Source organism: Pongo pygmaeus, chromosome 6 (genome assembly GCF_028885625.2).
Source record: "Pongo pygmaeus isolate AG05252 chromosome 6, NHGRI_mPonPyg2-v2.0_pri, whole genome shotgun sequence".
Taxonomy (NCBI): Eukaryota; Metazoa; Chordata; class Mammalia; order Primates; family Hominidae; genus Pongo; species Pongo pygmaeus.
In genome coordinates, this window is record NC_072379.2 from 122,569,121 (window position 1) to 122,594,059 (window position 24,939).

The window sequence follows — 24,939 nt, forward strand, 5'->3', positions numbered from 1 at the left end:
TTGATCTCCTGACCTTGTGATCTGCCCATCTCGGCCTCCCAAAGTGCTGGGAGTACAGGCGTGAGCCACCACACCCGGCCGACACTATCAGAATTTTTAAACAATAAAGTCACCAGGCTGGGAAAAAAATGTCTCACGAGTGTGGGGATTGGGAAAGACATTTCAATTTGAGGAAAAACGCTAGTATAAAAAATGGTTGGAAACCATACGATTTAATGTCATTCTGTAAAAAGCAATTTGGTAAAAAGTTAATATTTTAGTTTTTTTTCTAGTATTGATAATTTTGGTGGACTAAGAATATACATATTGTGTAGTTTCTGTATGGTCTTTTCTTTTTAGAACTAAAATGGTGTGTGATCATTAAGAAGAATCAGTACATATAAACAAAAGAACATAAAGAACCCCATTATCCCATCCACACAGAACAATTACTGATAACTCCTTAGTGCATATCTTTGATTTAATCTTTTAATTTTTCTGAGACAGACTCTCGCTCTGTCACCCAGGCTGGAGTGCAGTGGTGCGATCTTGGCTCACTGCAACCTAGGCCTTCTAGGTTCAAGCGATTCTCATGCCTCAGGCTCTCAAGTAGCTGGGATTACAGGCATGTGCCACCATGCCTGGCTAATTTGTAAAATATTTTTAGCAGAGACGGGGTTTCTCCATGTTGGCCAGGCTGATCTGGAACTCCTGGCCTCAAGTGATCTGCCCGCCTTGGCCTCCCAAAGTGCTGGGATTACAGGCATGAGCCACTGTGCCTGGTCTAGTGTATCTTTAAAAATTCTTCTCAATACATATTTGAACACACACATAACTATTTTTTCTTCAAAAAGAAGACAGTTTACATACTGTTAAGATCCTATTTTATTTAAGCAATTTCAAGAACTGTTGGATATTTAGATTATTTTGATTAATCCAGTCTCTGGTATTATATATTTTGTTTGTCCCAGCTCTTCCCTTAGTATTTAGCTATTGTAACTTTTAACTTTTCCAAAAGCCCTTAGAAGAAATGATTTAGCTGTGACAAATCACAGCTAAAAAGCCATCTCCCAGATAGACTAGAGTGGTGTGGCATCATTGTGGTACACCAAAACTGGAAATTAGGTTTCAACTAAATTGTCATGTTTACCAAGTTTCTGTCAGACAAATTATATGACAATCTGAACCACAGAGCATGTATTTGTAAGATGCATTTTTAAAAGCCAGTACAATTTTATCTGAATAAGAAGGCTGATATGGGCTGAGTGTCAGAGGAGTCTGTCCTGAGCAACTTAATGTAAGCTAGGGAATGCGGACTTAATTATGAAAAGCGAAGAGGAGCATCAAAGGAGCTCAAGAGGAGAAGTGACATGGTATTTATATAGATTTTAAAAATATGACTTCTGTAACCAACAGAAGAATGGATTCAGTGAGGCCTAGGCTGGTGGTGGTAAGACCAGTTAGGAGACCACTGTAATGATCTAAGAACGAAGTGATGCAGACTGAACGATGAACTCTGTGTAGGTGTGAAGAGGCTGGAACAGATAGAGCAGAGACTAGGAAAGCATAAACTCCCCAGAATTTGGTTACTAGTTAGCTATAGGGGGCGGGTTGGGGGAGGGGGTGAGCAACAAAAGAGAGGAGACTAGCATGACACTTGGATTCCTAGCTGGGCCATCTGGGTGGTCCAAAGTGCCATAAAATGGAGTAGGAAATACAGCAGAAGCAGGTTTAGGAGGGAGAAAGATGAGTTTAATTTAAAACACATGGTGTCTGAGGTGCCTATCCATTTGAATGTGTGGGTCTAAAATCGTGGGGGTGGGATTTGCGCTGGAAGTAAGGATATGCGGGTCATGTGTTATGAATGGTATTTAAGGGTAGGGGTTTGGATAAGGTCACTCAGGAAGAGTGTGGAGAATGACAGAGGCTGAGTATGACCAGAGAGGGCAGAGATAAGCCAGTCATGTTGTAGAGCAGAGAGCTGTACTACGGAAGGCGCGGTCAACGGCATAAAATGCCTCAGTGAGTCCTAGAGCTAGAAAGTGTTTACCTGAACATTGACCTTGGTGACAGCAAGTTCATGGGACAGTGGAGGTGGAAATCAGATTATAGGAGTGGTGTGGCACAACTCACCAAGACGAAGAGTGTAGTGCAGTCCTTCAAAAAGTGAGCACACTGCTCTGGTGGAGACTCAGAGGTTCCCCAAAGTCTCAGGATAAAAAAGGCACATCTTCTAGTAGATCATTTGACTTGACATGAGAAAAAACATTTCTCATATAAAGGTATATAAACTTATATCTAAGATCCAAATAAAGTCAACTGAAAACTTAATTCTCTCCATGACAGCTCAAAGTCTTATGCAAGATTTCTGAGAATTCCTGGATGGAGGGGTGGGGGCTGGAGGCTTGTATGCTCACGGTCCTCTTTGGTTTCATACTCTAAGCATGCATCTTGCAAACTTATGATTAATGCCACTATTCCAAACAACATTGACCACATCAGCCCTCATGCCTAACTTCCATAGACTCAACACAGCATGAAATTTTGGGAAATGAAGATGAGGTTGACATTACAGCAACATAAACAACTTCAAATTGAGTATTAGATGCCCTATGATGAAAAATCCTCTGGCTAATACCACTAGAAATTTATTCCCACTGGGTATTTTGTTTTCTTGTTGGTTTATCCCTTCTTTCCTCTTCTCATGATTCTGCTTCATTACCACTCTCCTAGATTACTCTTGAGAATCCCAAATTCTTTCACTCTTTTATGTACTGCAAGTTCAGCTCTCTCCACCCTCCTCCCAAAGGCAGCTCTAGCTCTATCTTGGCATACCCAAATGGGTCAATATGAACAGCAGATACATCTTTTAATAGAAGCCACTCCAAAGTTGTAGTTGTGAATAAAATTTTCTTCCCTTTAGAAAATGGTACATCTCCTTGGTCACCACAAAAACCCTTGCTAAGTCACTCATAATCTGTTATCTGGACTATTGCATCGCTGATGATGCCTAACTGATTTCTCTGCTCTGTCTTCATCCTTTTTTTTTTTTTTTTTTTTTTTTGAGACAGGGTCTTGCTCTGTTACCCAGGCTGGAGTGCAGTGGCATGATCACGGCTCATTGCAACTTCGAATTCCTGGGCTTAAGTGATCCTCTTCGCTCAGCCTCTCGAGTACTAAGACTACAGGCATGCGACACCATGCCCAGATAATTTTTAAATTTTTTGTAGAGAAGGGGGTCTCATTGTGTTGCCCAGGCTGGTCTCAAACTCCTAGACTCAATAAATCCTCCTGCCTTGGCCTCCCAAACTGCACTCCCAAATGAGTGCAGGTGTGAGCCACTGCAACTTGGCCTCCGTCTCCATTTGTATTCACCCCCAATTTGTCTTCAACATGCCAGAGTGATATTTTTTCCAAAATTCAGCTCTGATCACATCAGTCACCTGCTTAAAATTCTTTAATAGTAACCCATATTCTACAGAATAAAGTTCATATCCTTTAGCATGGTAAATATGATTCTTACCATTTTTCTGCCTCATCTTCCATCGCTTGTCCTCAGGTACCCTGTGCTAAAGCCATATTGAGTGACTTGTAGTTCACTGAATGAGTGATGGTCCCTCTTGACACACATCTTTACTTATATCATCTACCTGTTTGGAATTCACTTTTCACTCTCTACATCTGGTTAATACCTACTCATCTTCCAAAAGACACTTTGAAAGATGAGTATCCTATTGACCTAAAGAGATGGGTAAAAAGGCATGGTTCAAAAGAGCCTTTGCTCTTCTCCACACTCTCCCTTAGGTGACCTTATCCAGACCTCTATCTTGAAATACCATCATACCACATGACCCCCAAGTCTTTACTCCAGAACAAAATCTACCCCTACAATTCTAAACCCACACATCCAAATGGAAAAGCACCTCAGACACAATATATTTAAAACTGAACTCCCTCTTCCAAAACCTTCTGCTATATCCCACAGTTCTGCATACCACTCACTGGACAGTCTTCTCTATCCCTATCCCTCCTGTCTTCCCACTGGACAGTTACCTGTCTTTGATTTCCACACACTCAGCATTGATGAGGAGTTTTAACAGCGCTTGCCACATGAGCTGTTTAGGGACAGTAGCCATGTCTGATCTTGTTAGTGCTCCAAGGCCAAATACATTTAATAAATGTTTGTTGAATAAATGAATGACTCCTAGAAAATGCACACCGATCACATGGTAGTTTTTATGATAATGAGATTTTGTATTTCTGATATTGAACAATGGCTACAATTTGCCTGATAGAAAATGCCTCTGGTTCATTCAACACCTTTAGTCAGCATGAAACTCGGCTCTTGCTCCTCAAACACCATCCTGGCTTCCCCATCTCCTTGCTTTTGTTCAGTGTCTCTTCAGTTCAGAATTTTCTTTTTAACATCTTCTTGGGTCAATAATCTACTCAACTTTCAAGATTCACTCTTATAAAATTTACCTGTTCCATTCTTCCCTCTGAGTCTTCTTTGTCCTTCCCTTAAACTTTTCTCTTGGTACCTACTATATTTTGCATTGCATTATACTATTTGTAGACGTGTCTTTTTTTTTTTTTTTTTTTTTTTAAGACTGAGTTTCGCTCTTGTTGCCTAGGCTGGAGTGCAATGGTGCAATCTTGGCTCACCACAACCTCCACCTCCTGGGTTCAACGATTCTCCTGCCTCAGCCTCCCGAGTAGCTGGGATTACAGGCATGTGCCACCACACTTAGCTAATTTTGTATTTTTTAAGTAGAGACAGGGTTTCTCCATGTTGGTCAGGCTGGTCTCGAACTCCTGAACTCAGGCGATACATCTGCCTCAGCCTCCCAAAGTGCTGGGATTAAAGGTGTGAGCCACTGCACCCGGCCACATGTCTTATCTTCCTACTAGCCTACTGGATTGATATCCTGGGGATCAGGCACTATATCTTATGTTCGTGCCTTAAAACAGCAAGGTCTCAATACATATATTTGATTAGATGGAGATAATTAGCTACTCAACAACAGTGAAGTGACATCATGACAGTACCCTCTCACCATTCCTCCAGTGTGGTCAACAGTGGTATGGGATGCTTTTCCATTGTGCAATTACCAGATAGTACATGAACAGTGCTGCTCAGCTATAAAGAAAATCCCAATCAGTCACCCTGTTTGGAACTTCATGATTGAAAATATTTTACTGTTGAAAACCACACAATTAGATGACATGTTGACATACTAAAATGTTTCCAAGCCAAAAAAGGAGGATAGGTGTTACGTATTTTACCCTCAAACACTTTTAGTATATTACTGGACTCTGCGGTAGCATGGTAAGTGCCCAAAGTGAACTACTAGAATTGCTGTATTCCATGGCTTCTACCTTTTGAAGAAAGATACTGAGATCCGTAGATCAATCTATGGATCAGTGGTGGGCAAGCCAGATAGAAATGCCCCTGAGTCAGAAAACCAACAGCCCATGTGGATGGTCAGATGTGGGTGGACATCCAGTCAGCAAAGAGCAATTCTTGTTAGGCAGGAGAGTCATTACCACCTGGCCCTTGTCGTAGTGGTGGTGATGGAGGTGGGTGGATGTGTGGGACATGTACCCATGGGGTCCAACCAGAGCAAGAAGTGACCCAGACTCTGGCAATGGGACAAAAGGCACTTGACTACCACCCTTGACAGGGCAGGACTAGGGCAAGGGAAGCTATACTGCAGATCTGAACTAAAGTACAGGCAGGGAGCTAAAGGAGTGGCTCAGAGGGGATGGTTGGAGTCCAGGAACAAGAGTACTAGTCACTGGTCCTGTTTGGACAGTTCAAAAGAAAATGGCCTAGAGCTCCTTATAGCAACAAGCCTCTCCCCAGTAGAGGTAGAGGGACTGGAAAATGATGCAACAGGAAATGAACTTATCGAAGTCCTGTCTTGTGTGTAACAAATCACTTGTCTTCAATTTTGCTTTTACTTACAAATACTTATTTTGAATGCAAAATTTTTACATTGATCAAAAAGGATTGTGGTTGAGAAATGAGGTTCTAGAGGCAAGACTGGCCCCAAAAGTCTAGGACAGGGCAGGATCTATGCATGGAGGCTAAAGGGCTCCAAGGAGCATGTCACTAAGGAGCCGCCAACATAGGCATTTCACTCTACCATCTCATTCTAACACTGGCACATTTTAGGGCCAGAGTTCTAAGAATATCTACATTCACTTGTGCTGACCCATCTCCCTCAAAGACTCCACTCCTTTTCTATGTGAGATCTGGCAGCAGAGGTCAGGCTGTGTAGTCAGGAATTGCTGTGCAGGCTTCAGTTGGGAGGGTGTTTGGGAAAGTCAAGGGTTGACAACTGGAAAATGGAAGTCTGGTTCTCTAAATAAACTATCCAGAGGTGAAATTATAATCTTTAAAACCTTAACTCTTTGAGTTCATTAGACAAATTTGCAATCTAAAGCTGAGGGTTTCATTTAGATATATCTGTTTGTACACTGACAATGCTGCATGAATTTTCAGGTGACTAATCACTTGTTCCAGATTGAAACACTGTGTGATTAGCTGTATAGCCTTTAGAACAAGTTAAACAGTTTGTTAGCAACACAACTTTTTTTTTTAAGCCATATACTTAGAATGTTTTAAAAATTAGGCATGTTATTGAAATGTATACCAATCTTCTCACATCAAAAACTGTAGTCACTAGCACTAACTGCTAAATGTCTCTTTCTCCCTAAATAGAATCTCAGAAGATCCATTAATCACTGTTACATAAACACAAAAACAAATGATCTAAAGTCACTCTCAGGTTACAGTTTGCAAGTTGTTCTTCCTGAATTTATCGTGAAATAATTCCCTGTCAAGCTGGGGGTGGGTTGGTGGCAGCACACAGATTAAACCAATACATTCCTGTGAACAAATTATCCAACAAATAGCAGCTCAAAGGGATGCTTTACATTGAGGCAAAACTGGAAAAATACAGCTTTTTTCTTTTTTCTTAAATTACATTTAAGGGGAAGAGTCAGAGGGAAAATATATTGATACCTATTTATGAATGTCTTTCTAGAAGTTATACTTCAATCTTCTGCAGTTCTTGCTTTTTCAACATGTTAGCAATTGAGAGTTGTGGTGACTATGCAAGCAACCAGCAACAGCTGAAAATATCACATTCAAGAGGAGCAAAGTAACACCAACTTTTTCTCTAAATCCTGCCAAGAATTTCTGGTGACTCTCTGCAGAGACACTCATAGAAAATTTAACAGGAATCTTGACCTGTTAGAACTTGCTCGGATGGATTACAATCCTTTTGCCTCAGAAGCTGTCACTAATAAAAGCTGTTTTTAAAGAAATACAAACTTTTTTTTTCTTTTAAGCAACAAATCCAAGTTGTTCCTGACCTCCTTAAATTAAAAATCACCATTGGGTTCATTCAAAAGTATAAAATCAATATGAAATACTTAAGAAGACACACTGGCAGAGATTACTCTAAATTCATAAAGAAAACTCTGAGGTAATGCCAAATAAACTGTTATGTAATCATTTATTAAGCATGTGGGATTACTCAAACATACCAGTTACCTAATCTTTCAAGTGGAAAAAATACTTCATTGGTGGTGAAGTAGGGAATGGGGATCAGGGATGAGCAAACCAGATAAAATATTTTAAAAATTCTATTCATGTACTCCAAAAATCTGGGGCTGTTCTAATCTTAAAACTTGCCTCAGTGGCTGCTGGTTTAGTTGCATGATTATAATGTATTTTCCTTTCTGTTGCATTTTTTTTTTTTTTTTAATCAGAGTGTGACAGCATTTTTCTTTGGGTCTCTGCATGTGCATAAGCAGAAAAATCCCAAGCCCTCCACATTTGAAGTAGATATTGGAATAACCATTTTATTTTTGCATCCAGACCATCTCTGGTGTCTTAATGCTACCTGGTAGGCAGGGTACTATAGTGGTGAAGGGTTTGTATTAAGACAGACTTTATTTTGAAGCCCAGCTCTGACATTTACTAGCTACTTAAATTTGTGCAAATTATTTAATCTAAGTTTCATTTGCTTTGGCTGAAATATTGGGATATCTTGCTCATATAAACCATTTCATGTAGGAAGCAACACTTAATAAGTCTTCAATAAATACTAGTTAGTATTATGAGAATTCTTTTCAACATGATTTTCCTCAAAGGAAAAACACTTTGGTGATGAAGGTCTGGGAATGGGGTGAGTACAGTCATGGGACTTTTGGAAGCCCCTCTAAATGGCTTCATCACCGTCATGAAAATGTAGTCCAGTTTGAAACTAGGTGAGAGCCCACATACCATCATTTCTGTAGAAAAGAGACAGGGCCAGAAGATGCCACCCTCAGGAAGTCAGAGAGCAGTCTACACTGGGAAATGTAAACTAAGTGGCTCAACTGTGTCCTCTGGAAACTGTATTTTAGAAAAATATCACTATGGACTGATACACATATTGCCACTGCAAAGTAGGATGAATATTTGAAGGTGTTCTTGTTACTACTAACAGGAAGTCCATGAAAGTTTCACTGTGCACCCACCCTCCAATATCTATTCACTTACAAAGTATAGAACCCATATATGAAAAAGCAAATCCTCCTCTGTGCATTTTATATCCCCCCCATTGCCCTCTTTTTTTTTTTTTTTTTGAGACGGAGTCTCGGTGGTCTGTCGCCCAGGCTGGAGTGCAGTGGCGCGATCTCTGCTCACTGCAAGCTCCGCCTCCCGGGTTCACGCCATTCTCCTGCCTCAGCCTCCGGAGCAGCTGGAACTACAGGCGCCCGCCACCACGCCCGGCTAATTTTTTGTATTTTTTAGTAGAGACGGGGTTTCACCGTGTTAGCCAGGATGGTCTCTATCTCCTGACCTTGTGACCCGCCCGCCTCGGCCTCTCAAAGTGCTGGGATTACAGGCGTGAGCCACCGCGCCCGGCCCCCATTGCCCTCTTAATACCTGCACCTGAAAACTAGTACTCATTGCTGTAACAGGGGACAGAAGGAGGGAATGGCAGAAACTATAAACAAAATTGCATTGGATAATTTCTCCGAGTTGTAAGCAGAATGAAGGTTATTACCATAATATTCAGAGAAAAAGTAAAGCAATGCTTTGAAGTAGTAACTGAAGACTGAGAAGCAATGCCATAATTCTCTGAAACCTGTTGTTTCTTCTAGTTGTCTGTTCAACATCATGCAGTTTCTATCTTTTGAGATCCTGCAGGGAAAAAAAATGCCATTGGAAATTTAGGTCTTGAAACCAAACAGTTGAGAAAAAGTTTTCTACATTTTGAGTTTTATATAGCATGATTTATATTCCTCCATAAGAGAGCCGGAACAGCTCTAGCAAGTTGCCTAATCCCATTGCCAAGGTGCATATTTAGTCAGGCCAGTTCTTCCACAAGAAATAGATATTCATCTAAAATGCCACCTCCACCTACATTTCTCTCAATAGCATGTTGGACACAGACTTCTGCATGTCCAAAATTCCATGGTTAATGGTCCCTTTTTCCAATTATAAGAGATCAGATGATTTAGCTTTGACAAAATGATTAAAGGATATGTATTTCCTACATCAGTGACTTAAACTCTCATATTTAGAAACAAATTATGCAGCAATTTGATATGAACCATCCTGCATAAAACAAGCCTGTAGTCACCAAATCTTCCAACTAGCCTGTTTTCACCACTGAACCATTATCAGTCTTGTGGGTAACAATTACAAATATAAATTTCCTCCTTACCCTTTTGTTTTACCAACATTTTCCCATTAGATTAGATGCTGAGTGCAGTCACATAAACCTCCCAAGAATCATGACCTATGGATAAAAAGCTATTTCTCGACCTAAATGGAGTCAGCCACAGAATAACTTATGCACTAGTTCCTTCTCCTTGTACTTAGCAAGTTGTTTTAAATTTCCACAGGTCATGGTGGTTCTATAAATATTTTATATACATCAATATACATAAATGTTCTTGCCCATGCATACTAAGGCAATCTCTAAATAACATCAAGTAGCTCCAAGACTGGCCTCTCCAGTGACCTGCTAACGCAGGCTTTGTGTTTTTGCACGTTTGGAAGTGGCCTCAGCTGTTGGTACACACACACACACACACACACACAACCAGTGCATCTCTCCAATAGTGTGTCAAACTTTTCCAGCTGTCCTTTACTTGTCCACCGATGCATGCCTTTTTGCCATTCTTTCACAATTGGTCATGTGCACAATTTCTACCCCAATTCCTACTGTGTCATGTGCACAATTTGTATCCCAAATCCTACTTAATAAACTACTATAAAAACTTGCTAAGGAAGGGACAGAAAAAAAAATAAGCCTGATTTCTCAATGGGACTTAGCATTATATGGTCACATGAATTTCCTGTATTACCCTGATCTTAGAGATGTATTAGTACATAGAAAGATTTGTTTTATTCTGGGGTCTATTTCCAACTTACAGTAATGATAATCATTTAAAATAGTTTGTTTCGGTATAGGACATTAGAGTAATACTTGCATTCAAGTGCATTTATCCATTGGCTTTGAAAATAAATCATACTTCTGGAAATTTCTGAAGACTCAGGAATATTAATTAGGAAAACATTTCCTTACATTTCTGTTTTCTTGCTTTAGTCACCATTTCCTATTAATATTTAAGAAACTTGTATATTTAAAAGCTTTCTGGGGAAAACCTTCAAAAAAAATTCCTTTACAGTTTTACAATGCCTATCTCTACCCTCAATTTTGTGGAAAATCTTACCAATGTGAAGACACAGCGATAGTTTTTCACAAGTTGAAAGATACCCCAAAGTTTATTATGGCAAGCAGTTCATAAGTAGGATCATTACCACAATCCTAATATCACAAGGCAAGACCAAGATACAAAGATAAGGCTACATCGAAGTGTTAACCCGCCATGCATTAGAAAGGGCAACTACATTTTTCTGTGCATATAAGTTACCCTATCTTTTCGAACAACCTATCAAATACCATTTAACAGTAGTACATAATTAGTGAAGTAGGCTTTGCAAAGTCTTTACAGAATCAAAACTGAACTCAAATGCACAATCTGTTTGTTTTTCCTAAGCTGGTCGAATGATCTTGGTTAGTATGATTTAGACAATTTGGAAACAAACAAACAAACAAACAAGAAAAATACCGTGATTCCCATATCAAACTAGTTTTTCGGCTGTTTTGAGTTTTTGGAAAACAAAGTGATGAAAGTGCTAAAGCAAACAGGGTGCTAAAGGGCTCATGTAGTATGCGCAGACTGCCTCTTTTTGCACAGTCTAACTGGTCTAAACCGTGTCAAGTTAATGCAGTATGTTGGCTACAGAACTTTTGCGCACTGGTGCAGATCTAAAGCAACCACCTGGCTCAAATTCACTTGAACTTCCTAAACATCTCTGGGAAGCAAGTCCATTATAAGCATGTTCCATAGCATCCAGATATTCAACCATGGCCAAAGCAAGGCCTCTTAAATGGAATCATAAGGCCCATTTACTGGCGGTTTGGAAAGAATGTGGTTGAAATACTAGGGCTATGCTTGTATCTACAGCAAAGTTCAGAAAACTTGAAAAAAAAGAAAAAAGAAAAAGAAAAGAAAAAACCCTTACACTTGAATGGTCAGGTATAGTTTTGAGCTTTAGCTAACACAATTAAGAAAAAGTTTGGCCCTTATGCATTCACATCCTTGCTCAATAAACACACAAAACACAAATATGAGTCTCCTCCTCCAGAACTAGTTTTTGTCCCTAAAAATGGAGATTCAAATGCATTTCTTAATTCTACTTGCTGAGCATTCCCCCAATCACCACAATATGCTTATGAACACAAATTCTCCTTTTTGTTCTCTGCCTCCTTAGATTCCCACCCTGGTTTAAAAAAAAAAAAAAAAATTAAGTCAGATGGTGATTTAAAGAGCTAAATTATACTTGCCTTTAACACAACTATAGAACTGAGACATGAACAGCTTTGTTTTCCCATAGTTAACCGGACATGATAATGCCTTTTCATTTGTTTCTTGTATTTGTTTCACAAATACGAGATCCACATTTTATTTTCCTGCCTCTTTTCCAGTAAGGTTGAAATACATGCAACCAAGTTAGGATCTCCCTCTCTCTCATCAATAATAAAGCCAGGAAGTTGGATTTGAAGCATTGTTTGTCCTTGCGGTCTTTGGAAGAACTCCCGGTCTTTAAATTGACAGTGCAGCTGTTGATCAAAATTATTCAGAAAATTAATATATTCTTAATTTTCTGTCAGACAAGTTGATTGTAGACTTATGAAATACTTATGTCTAAGTAAAAACAATGCCTATAGTTTCTGTAAGAAACTAACAAAAATAATTTGGATGTAGAATGAAAAGCTCAACCTCATTTCAACTCTGTACTAGATGACAGAAGTGCCCTGTGATGACCAAATGCTTGGGCCAATGTAGGGTGACTACTGCCGCCAATGAGCCAAAATACAATCACATGCATCAAAGTCAGAGGCTGGCTCCTCAAAACAAGCCAGCTTTTCTGGTTAGAGATGGACACAGGATGTTGGCGGCATCTATCAACACCCAGATGATATGAGAAAGGGTGACATTTGTAGCCATATATCTTTCAGAAACAAACTAAATCTGCATTTATCCTTAAGAAAAAGAGAAAGGCATACAATAGGATTATGGTGCATGAGAAAGAGCAGCTGAACTAGTCAAATCTGGCTTCTAGTAGATACTTTAATTAACCTCGGGCAAGCCCCACAAGCACTGTGAATATGAATGAGCACCCTCACCTGCAAAATTAGAGAACAAGCTTGGTGGTGTCCACATGCCTCTGTTCTCATATAACTCAATGGTCCAAACGTCTTTCATTTATGAAATAAGTATTTTAGATTTAAATGATGTAAATGTGGGTGGGGACCTATCCTATCCACTGTTGTATCTTAATGTCCACCACACATTTAGTTCATAATATGATGATATTGATGCTTAAAAAAATCCTTAAAATTAGGCCTTGATGAAAATCTTCACATATCTAGCAATAGCTAAGAAAAGACAAAATTCAGGTCATGAAATGCTAAGCAATTCAAGACAGAAAACAGTGTTTTGTTCAAGTTCCATAATGCAATCTGATACTGCTGAAATTGAACTTGCTGTTAAACAGAAACATTTTTTTAAAAAAATCCTAAGGTAGATTTTTTGTGGTTGTTAAATAATTCAGGGACTACTTCAAGTTTACTAGAAATGCCCCAATACACAAATATCTGATTAGACTGAAACCACCTATAAATTACAATCTCAAAGTAATTTTTACTCAAAAAAAAATTTACTCAAAATAATTGTGTGCTATCTTATCTTGACTTGTCAATCTTGATGGTGTGCATGGCCAATTTAGAGTTACACTGGACTTGTGTAATAGTAAACACTGTATCAACAGTTAGTTAGCACAATCTATGATGCTTTTCTTTTTTTGGAAAAACCTATGGCAGATGCATCCGGAGACAAATTTTTCAATAGGCTCCTCATGGCAATGGAGGATGCCACGTATCACATACAGAAGTAAAGGCAGTAGCTGCAAAGCATGTTCTCTAACATATTCGTAACAGTGTACTATACCCGTTCCCAGAGGCTTCCTTAGAAAGCAAAGTTTTTTTTTTTTTTAAATCCATGAATAAATGACCAAGAGATTATAAAGAATGCTGTGTTTTGGAGGTGAGATGTGACAATGTCAATAAATGTGGAAGGTAAATTTCCCAACTTTTCCATACAGGCTTTTCCATTGTACTATAAATAAGCCTTATCTCTATATTTGTCCTTTAGGAACTCCTTTTCTAAAACAAGAGTTATCTCGGGAATCCCCTCTGTTGATTAGATAAAAATGACATGACAAACAATTCTTAGGCATATTTCACTTCTCTTTAAAAAATTCTTTTAAAAGTCTAATATATTCTTAAGTGTTCACATTTGTTCAATAGAAACAACTTTTTAATAGAACATATTACTCTTGAAATGGTTGTTAAATTTGGCCAAAGCTCTTAAAAGGAATTTTGTAGCATCCTACACTCTGAATTCCGCAACTCAGTTTAATCTTCAGACACCCACTTGTGCCAGGGTCAGTGAAACAGAAAATTCTATTTATCAAAAACAGAGTTTACTGTTTAAAATGAGCACCCTCTTTGATATCATTTATTAAAAGCTACTTATGTCCCATACAAACTGCTATATTTGGCATTTATTGAAACTACCAATAAACTCCAATATCATTCTGATTTAGAAAACTTCAACATTTCTGATATGTGGAAGAGTTCCAAACAGTTTGACCTTGCAATGTCAATGCTCTGTAAACGACAGCAGTGGCTTCTAGGGGAGCTGCTGAGCAGCTGTCATGTTTCCCAACAGAACAGGGTGTAACATTCTTCTGCTCACCATGTTTATTTAATGGCACACACTAACTCTCAGGGCATGCAGTCTGCTGAAAACATCAACCATTATCACTGATCTCTCTGTACCCTTCAATATACAGTTTAAAAATTTTAAACCTATTTTACTCTCTTAAAAATAAACAAATGAAACACATTATTTTATACTATTTGGGTCAAATTAATTTTATTATGCTCCATGATGAATTGCCACCAGTGCAACATCCTATTCACTATACATTTCAAAAAAAGAATTCACATACTAAACAAAACTTCAGTTGTTTGAAAATGAAATGATTGAAAGTCTTTATGAATCTCATACATACAATATGTGGCTAGCTGAAATTGTCTATCACGTAGCATTTAGATATAAAAAGCCTCATGCTAGTTTGTTAAATGCAAAGGCTACCAGACGACCATTTAGCTGGAGAATATACGGAAGGCTTTCAGACAACGCACAGGTATAGTGCTGCTCACAGTGCAGGATGGTAGAGGACTGAAACATGCAACCTTACACCTTACTTGGTAAAGCAGATTTAGTCTTCATGCCTGGACTGAACTCCACAGCTGCTGTGTTGCAACCAACAGTAATTTAGACTTTTTGCAACAACAACCAATGTCTTTTTTTTCTTTAAGAAAAAAAGAATAAATCAATTACCTTTGGCAAATTATATATCCATTTTACATGTTTAAAATTGTGCTTTGAACTCGAAGAATGGGTACTCTCTGCTGAGAGAAGTTCCTGATAAATATATATTACACCAAAGTCAGCTGGAAAATCTAGAATTTCTTGGCCAAAAGTTAAGAGAGATGTTAAATTGGCATTGCCCTGAAGACATTTCTAGGAAATTTAAAATGTTTTTTATATTGTCAAAAAGAAAAAAAAATTTCAATTAACATTACTTAAAATAATTATAATGTCCCATTTAACTTTTGTACAAACTCCTGATTTTATTGGTTAGTAGTTGTCCAGCCTCATCTGCACCAGATTGACTGAGCTCAAGCCACAATAAAAATGATAGTAAGTAGAAAAAGGTTTCTAGCAGCAGAGGGCACTGTTGTTGCAAGAAACAAAAAGTCTAGAATCTTTCCCATGTGCTTAAATTACTCTTGCAAGAAAGATAACATTCTTTGAATAACTTAAGTATTTTACTGCACCACTTACTGCTTTCAGCAACAAAACCTTTTAAATTATTTCTTATGATAACTAGATGCATGATCACTAGAGATTATGTAATAAATGGTTAAAATTCAAGCCACATCTTGCAGGTCCAGCCTGTCAAGATCTGCCAATACGAGATTTTGGTCGGTACAATTCTAGATAGCGTAATTTTTAGTTGGATATTGTGACTATAGTAATGAAATACATTTGGAACTACATTATGCATATGACTCAATGTGAGAAAAATATGTCTGTATTTAAATCAGATAATTTTCTACCTAAAATTTAAAGTAGGTAGGTATGATAATTAGCATTATAAATATGAAACAACCACCTTTAGGCAGATTAGTGTACTGTAGAGAGGCAAAGAAACCCTAATTTTAACACACCATTTAGTATGCATAACAAATGTGCAGGTTGTAAAGTTTTATCTTTTAAAAAAGAATCTATCATTCAGTTATGTGTTCCAAGAAATTTGACATTGGGACCACCAATCTTTTAAGAAAAATGCAACCCTTCACATGCTATTTGACAAAAACCCTCAAAAGTTATCCAAATCAATGCATGTTCGGTTCCGTGTTTCAGCGCACACCTTTGCCAACTCCATTACATTTTTATGGTTGGTATTTCTGAACACCTCAATCCACGCAAAGTGCAAAATAAAAATGCTAAAATTCTACAGTATTTTAGTACTATTCTGATTTGTATAGTTTTTTTAACCAAATATTGGAGTTACCATATTACTTCAGTTCATGTAGAATGAAAACTACTCCCTAAATCCCCGAAACTCCAACTTAAATTTTGTTTCAGAGTAATATCAAAAAAATTTTCAAAAATTTTGCTAAAAAGAGCCTGTCACATTTGCTACAGCATAAAAATAACCTCAGTCAATAACAAGTATGTAAGGGCTCCTTATGATCCCAGTCTGCAAATACCACTGCTATACCAATAACAGGCAGTATTACTGTAAGAGGTGTGTTACTCGTCTTCCCCACTAGTATCTCTGTAGTGATTTTATGTAGAGCATATTGCTAAAATTTGAGAAACTGCATCAGTGTAGTGATGTCTACAGAACTGTGCAATGTATCAGCTTCAACATTCATATGTAGCATTGTATTCAAAATAAAGGGGCTAAAGAAACTAAGGTTTGCATCACTTAAAAAAGAATGTAGTGCTATACTAGATTTTTTTTTTTAAGAAAATTTAGGTACAGAAAAAGTAGGGTATGAAAATAGTGTTTTCCTTCTGGCATTATAAGTAAATTACATTAAGGTTTTTGTCAGTCTCACATATAGTATTTAAACTCCCTTGTTGATGGAATGAAAAATATTCACAAATCAAGTGAGCATCCTGGTGTAAACTTGCACACAATAACAGGGAGTAGCTTTGTAGAGGATTACGACAAACCTTTACAGATTAAATGAGGTATTGCACAGATTAAAAAAAAGCAAAAAAGGCAACAAAAATATACAGCAAATTGGTAGAACATTTACATGATAATTTTACAGAATCCACAGACAGAAAGTAGTGTTTAGTATTTCACCTTAAAAATATATATATATATAATATATAGATCAGTCTTCCCACTCATCATCATCCTCAAAATCTTCTTCATCATCTTCATCTTCATCTTCATCTATAAGAAAATCAAGACAATTAAAACATATGCATAAATAAAATGACATTACATAATTCTTAGGTGGTTTCTCCAATTATTTAACTCCTGAAACACAGATAATGTGACTCCCAGAAGAATGTAGTTACTAAAACAGTTTAAAGTGAATCTAAAGAAATGTATCTATAGAGTATGACAGTAAACTAAAGATTAAAACAGGGCTCAGAAGACAATGGTTCTAGTTCCTTAATATCTATGTGACAAATTTCAACCTGTTAATGTATAAAATCACATCTGGGTTGACCTTTCTGTCACAAATCCAACTGCCTTCTTGTACTCTTCATATGGATTCTCAAACTCAAAACTTCTAACTTTTATTTCCTTCCCCAATCTTCTTTTCCTGCTCCATCCTGGTCTGCTGCTCCATCTCAATAAATGGCATCACCATCCTGTCACATAATCAGGCCAAAAACCTAGAAATTATTATTACTTCCTCCTTTTTCACGATCCAATTATCAAGCCTGCTCTTTTTCACCTCTTTCACTGCTACTCTCCACACCACCATCACATCCTGCTTGGATTATTGCAACTCTAGAGTCTATTTGACACAGAGCAAATGGAGCGATATTATTTAAATTTCAAGTTTAAAAAACATGTTGCTACCCTTCTTAAAGTCCTCCTGTGGCTACCACTGCTATTTGAATGAAATCTGATGTTACCTCCCTCCATAAGACCCTACATGATTTGTCCAGTTGTCTCTCTCTCTCCCCAAACTTTTCTCATAATGTACTCTCCCTTCAAGTCACTCTCTCTAGTAAGATGGTCTCCTTTCTGTCCCTTAAACTTACCAATCTTATTCTGGCTTTAGAACTTCTGCAATAGCTATTTCTTCTGTTAAACTGAATCTTTTCATCATTTAGAAACCATTCAAAAACTACTTCCTGAGAGGCCTTTCCTGACCATCATATGTAAAGTATAGCCCTTCCCCATAATCAGTAACTGCCTATCCCATTTTATTTTCCTCATATCACTTGCTAATATCTAAAATTATTGTACTTTATCTGTTAAGCTCCATGACAGCAGGGACCTTGCCTATCTTATTTTTCACTGTATCCTCAACACCAAAACAGCACTACACATCAGCCGTTCAATAAATATTTGTTGAAGGACTATTTAGATATCATCAGATTTTATAAGCATACTTCTATATTATACTGACTTTCCATATTTAACCTCTTTATATACCTATATATAAAATATGTATAAATACATATACCTATATATAAATATATAAATACATATAAATATGTATATAAATATATCTATAGGACCCATGAAGGCCAAGTATATAAAGTGGGACAGTGGCTGAGTAATTGTACTTGATAATGATAAAAAGCCAGTAAGACTACGTGACATATGTGTGGGTTACATGTACAGAACACAGAACAATCTTTTTCTTCTATTTTTCTCATGTAAAATTGATTGTGTGAAGGTAGTATTTGAAGAAGTACTAGAGCTCTAGTATTAGAACTTGAATATTAATAGAAGCCCAAGAGGGGCAACGTTATCTTCTCTTAGCCCTAAACTAAGTTGTTACTTTTAAAACAATAATTATTTATTATTTATTTATTTATTTATTTATTTAAGTCTGATGGTCAGCTCTAAATTGTTACAGAATTTATTTGGAAAGGAGTCCAATTGAGTCATGTTAATTTCTGTTTACTTTTCTAGCAAGGGAAATAATTTGCCACCAGATTTTGCTAGACATGCTTCACAAAATTTACCTGGATGAAAAGCATCAAAGACACCCGACTATGCTGGCATTACAGAGTGACCAAAGACACAAACTTATCAGTATCTATGGTGAAGAGGAAGAAGTAGCTAATAATTCCATCATCAGGTACTACCACAGAAATACTAATCGTTAAAATAAATGAGTCTGAAAATAAGTAAAAACCATCCAATATTTTCATTATATTAGCGTGTCTATTATATATGATTTAAAAAAAAACTTATTGTAGGGAAATATTTAGCAGAACTCACAGATACCAGCATAGAATAAATGCTTTTTCAGAATCATGTAGTTCACAGAAGCCTTACATTTCTTTATGAATGAATGAAGACCTTTCTTTATCTCTTCCTAGCAAACAACCTCTAAACAAAGCTTGAGATTTTTAGATCTCATTCCTGTGACATTACTATGACATAAAAAGTTCAGGCAGTTTACCTCATCTGTGAGGATTAGGGCTAAGAATTTAGGTAATTTTCACTGTTTTTAGAGTTTGCTAAAGAAGACTATACCATAAACATAACCATAACTTTAAATACCATGTGTCTATGTATATCCTATTGACATGCAATTTAACAATTCAGACCTCTCCTGTGACTTCCAGACTCATAACCAAATGCCTACTCCACATCTATAGTTGAATTAATACGTATCCCAAATTTAATATGTAAAACCAAACTCCTAAACTTCCCTCTCAAACTTTTTCTTCGTAAGTCTTTCCCCTTTCCAGTTGTTCAAGTCAAAAACCTTGGAGTTATCTTGCACTCTTCTTTTTCTTCAACCTTCACTTTCAAACCATCATCAAACCCAGTGATCTCCACATTCAAAATATAACTAATATTTAACCACTTCTCAGTGGTGCTATAAACCTGGTTCAAGCCTCCATCACCTCTTGCTTGGATCATTACTACACCTCTGCTAAAAACCCTCCAATGGCTTCCCATCACATTCAGAATAAAAGCTAGTGCACTTTCAGGGGTCTCCAAAGCCTTACCACTGGCCTCCTACTACTTCTTGTATTTCATTCCTTACTATTCTTTTCCTCCCTCCCTTGCAAGCTCCGTGATCTCCTCATTGTTTCTCAACCTCACAGACTTTATATTTTCTGTTCTTTCCATCGGATACACTTTCCCTGGTTTTCTACATGGTTCACTTCCTGAACTGCTGGTCTTTTCTCAAATCACCTTAGTTAGGCTTTATCGTCCCTTATCATCCTTTATCATTTCAAAATGAACCTCTCTTTCAACAGTCTGCCCCCTATTTCCCTTTTCTGTTAGACTTTTGTCCTTACTTCATGTCACCACTTAACATACTACATGTTTTTCTAGTTTGCTTTGTTTATTGCTTGTCTCTCTCTCTCATTAGACCTAATGCAAGTCGATGAAGGCAGGGACTTGTTTTTTTTTTTTTGCTAAAATTTTATTATTATTCCACAATAAATATTTACCTCTATCTCTGTAATGGAGGGTAGGTACAAATATGCCTATTTAAGGAAAACAAACATTGCTCAAGGATCTTAAGACATGCACATCCTTACAGAGAAACAAAAGGAAGGTAACATTTATTAAGCACCTACTATGTGCTAGGCAATCTGCAGGTTAGTGACATACTATTTAATTCTCACATCTGTATGCTTTGTGAGTTCTCTGAATGTAACAAACAAGAAACTGAGGCTCACAGTGATTAAATAAATCTAATAAGAAGAAAGATCTGATTCTAGCACATCATGTTGGAGAAGCTATTTAGCAAACCTCAACTACTCCAATCAGCAAAACTCATATTCTTGTTCTTTCTTTAAAGCAATATTCATTTATATGGTGGTATGTATATGTTTAATAATAACCTCAGAATAGGTACTGGTTTGTTCAAATCAACCTTTCAGAAAATGAAAAAGAAAGGTTTAAAAAGTCAGTATTCTTTAGCAAACTCTAGAAACAGTAAAAATTACTGAAATTCTTAGCCCTAATCCTCACAGATGAGGTAAATGGCCCGATTTATTATTATTATTATTTATTTATTTTATTTTTGAGACGAAGTTTTGCTCTTGTTGCCCAGGTCGGAATGCAATGGTGCGATCTTGGCTCACCACAACCTCTGCCTCCCGGGTTCAAGCAATTCTCCTGCCTCAGCCTCTCGAGTAGCTGGAATTACAGGCATGTGCCACCACGCCGGCTTTTTTGTATTTTTAGTAGAGATGGAGTTTCTCCATGTTGGCCAGGCTGGTCTCGCACTCCCGACCTCAGGTGATCCACCCACCTCGGCCTCCCAAAGTGCTGGGATTACAGGTGTGACTCACCGCACCTGGCCCTGAATTTTTTATGTCACAGTAATGTCACAGGAATGAGATCTAAAAATCTCAAGCTTTGTTTAGAGGTTGTTTGCTAGGAAGTCTATTAGCATTTCCTGATATAGGAAACAAAACTGTCAATATTCCCAAAGCTGTTCTTTCAATTTATGGCTATGGCTGTGGTGGTGTTGCATTTGTTAAGTCTCAGAGAGACTAGTCACAGAGGCAACAACTTTTTAAAATACATCCTAGAGCCCACATCAGTCGTTACTCAATTAGCAGAGAGAAAGCTAGCAAAGACAGTCATAAAAATAACGGAACGTCAAACATTCAAATTTATTAAACACACACGCACACTCTCTCTGTCTCTCTCTCTCTCTCTACCTGAAGAATGAATGGCTTTGCTCCTTTTCTGCATCACTTCCATTAATGCACCCACAATTCCTGAAGTGGGTGCGGGTGTTGGTGGTGTAGACTCTTGGCCATCAGACACCTTGGAAAAGAAAGTTAGCAAAACTCAGTAATAAATGTTTAGCAAAGAATGTTTGTCTCCAGAAAGTCCTACTTTCTTAGAATCACTTCTTATCATAAAAGACAAAAAAGATATCAAACTGGCAAGCTCAGGACAAGATTAATCAAATTAACAAGAAACAAACTGCTGCCTTAAAGATATTATTCAAAAATATTTCCTTTCCATCTTAATGTATAAGCCAAAAATACATTTCCAAATCTATGTTTATATTCAGATAACAAACCCTCTCCTGAATAATACTTGCTGGGTTACTTCTGTTTATTCCAGCACACACAGACTTAGATGATCAACTTTAAAGCTATTATCAAGGGACTTCATGTTATAAACAGAGGTTAATATTTAGACTCCAGAGTTGTTACGTGGGACGCACACTGAAGATATTGAAAAACTGTAGAAACTTATATTTGCCTACAAAAATTCAGCTTTACACCTTTATGTTATATTTATACCTTCAAAATGAACCTCTTTTCTCATAGTATATAATTTCTTTTTAAGGAGATGAGTTGAGCAACTTTCAAAATGTACCTGCCTCACTAGGCAAGTAACAATCCCTAACTGAAGTACTTCCATTTGTGCCAAAGTGCACTCAGGAAAAAAAAAAAATATAATTAAAGATGAAACAGCATAGCTGTATTAAATAATTACCTATGTTTTAACACATACATATATAATATATATTTTTGAAATTCTTAATCATTTCCCAAAGACAATTATTTTATTTAGACAAACTTTCCATTTTGATCTGTACAATTCTTCCTCTAATACTCCTTGTTTTTTCTGGAGTAAACACCTTTTTTAAAAAAATTCAAAGTGGTTCCCCCTAAGATACAGATTCATTCCTTAGTATTTTGGCTTTAAACATTATGTATTAACTATTTCCAGTATAGAAGTACCACAAATGAAAAAAGGTAACAAAGAGTTTCAGAGCTTTGTATTTCTGCACAAGGCTCTCAAGGAGGTCCAACAGCAGTAGGGACATTTAGACTACCTTTAAGCAATGTGATAATGTAAAGCAGACAAAGCACAAGTGAGCACACTCTCATCAAACACATTTTTTGAAGTGCTTACTTGAACAAGGTACTATTTGAGGTACTGAAACCATGGAATTCAAAAATATATGTGAGTATTCAATACCTCCTACTAGCCCTTTAAAGTAAATCTATGGTTTTATGTTAATCATATTCATCACAATAAATTGATGATTTACTCAAAAAATTTAAAGAAACATAGCCACAGAAATTTCAACCACAAAACGGTCTTTTTAAAAAAATAGCAAACTCAGATTACACGTACAACATGCCAATAGTTCACTGATTATGCACTCTATGATTGCAATAAATGCAATCAAAAGGAAAGTGATTATTTAGGATAAAAATGGCCCCCATCCAATACTTGGAATAGAAAATATTTTTCTTTCTAAAAGATACTTCTTACACATCAATGAACAGGTTTTGCTTCTTTTTTTTTTTTTTTTTTGGAAAGAAAGGGAGAGTTGGGATGGGAGAAAGTTATGGAGAAAGTAAATAGAAATTTAACTCTTAAACTTTTTAAAATAAATGAGGATACAACTTTATTCGTTAAAAATTTAAAATCACCTTATTATAGCTAAATGAGAGAAAGAAACAAAAGTTGGTTTGTGAAAAGGAAATAGAAAAGGGAAAACAAAAAGGCGGGTTAGGAGTGAGAGTTACGGGAATGAGAATGACACAGGAACTAGCAGAGATTCCAAGGTAAAAGCTGGGCTGTGGTCATTTTGACATTAATTCTCCCCACTAACCACTCTTTAAAGTTCTTCAACTGCTCCTGACAGGCCTTTAGTCTGATCTAGACGGGGAAAGAGAACAGAGATGATTGTTCATAGGTTTAAGTGTCATCATGAATACATGTAAAGAAAAGAGCTAGATATATTTTAAAGATCAGAGTCTTCTTAAATCTATGCTAATGTTTACATGTTTTCATTCAATTAGTTGTGCTTCCTATCTATCACTCTCCTTTTAGACAAAGTTTCTGAGATCTAGAAAGTTACTTTAATTCCTATACTGGGAAATAATTTTCAATTAAAACATCCTCTGTTGTCTCCATTTACTTCACAGAAAAACTCTATCATGCATGACCTGCCTGAAGTCCTGGAGAACATGTTATAAAAGGCTCCAAAATAAGTATGTAAATGTAGACAGGTTAGGTTCTAGGATAGGAGTCAGCAAACTTGAGCCCATGGGCCAAATCCAGCCTGTTCTTGGATTTTTTTTTAAAACTATCTAAAAATTAAGCTTGATTTTTACATTTTTAAATGGCTGAAAGAAAATAAGAGTATTTTTGATATGTGAAAGTTATATAAAATTCAAATTTCAGTGTCCAAATATAGTTTTATAGAACACAAGCATGTCCATTCATTTATGTATTGTCTGTGGTGCTTCTGTGGTAAAACAGCAGAGCTGAGTGGTCACAAGAGGCCATATTGCCTATATAAGCCTAAGGTTTTACTACCTGATCCTTTATAGAAAAATGTTTGCTGAACTCTAGAAGATTAAATGACCTGTAAGATTAAATGATTACCTCATCCAAATCAGATAATCCTAAATTTATTTGCCGTCACTGTCAGAAATTCTATTACAACTCTTTCAATTTTTTTTAGTCTGATTCTCTACTAATCTAAATTTTAGAACATGAAAACTTTGGAGCATGATTTAATTTTCATAAAGCTACTGGTTTAGATTTCCTAAGGTGATCGCAATTGGTTTCAAGTAGGGCTATTTTTAATTGTCATAGCTTAATAAGGATTTTTCTTTAAAGTACCTTTTATTTGAAAGTAAAGTCTAGAACAATGAATTGCAAACATCCTGTAAAATTCCATTCATATGAAGTTCTAGAATAGGTTAAACTAATCTATGGTGATTAGATCAGTGATTGTTTATGGAAAAATTAACTGGGAAGAGGTATGAGAAAACCTTCTGGGGTGACAGAAATACCCTACATTTGGATATAGAGATATGGGTTACATGGCTATAGAGACGTATCAAAGCTGAATTAAAAATTTGTGCATGTCACTGCATGTAAAAGTATTTTTAAATTTATAGGGTTAAGAACGAATTAGCAAGAGAAAAAAAAGAATACGCTTTTCAAAAATGTCTTTCAATAAATTACTTTAAAATTCCATTATGATAGAGGATCTAAAATGAAAA

General features: G+C 36.7%; 1 protein-coding gene across 1 annotated transcript in view; it reads right to left on the reverse strand.

Annotated features, from left to right (window-relative positions):
• Positions 1–14,532: 14,532 nt before the first annotated feature.
• Positions 14,533–24,939, reverse strand: part of WASL (WASP like actin nucleation promoting factor) — a 69,205-nt gene continuing 58,798 nt past the window's right edge. Inside the window, exons 10-11 of the mRNA XM_054496734.2 lie at positions 21,610–21,718; positions 14,533–17,170 (exon numbers count right to left, since the gene is read on the reverse strand). Coding sequence (XP_054352709.1) covers positions 17,109–17,170; positions 21,610–21,718 — 171 coding nt within the window. The 3' untranslated portion in view covers positions 14,533–17,108. The remainder of the gene's footprint in view (positions 17,171–21,609; positions 21,719–24,939) is intronic.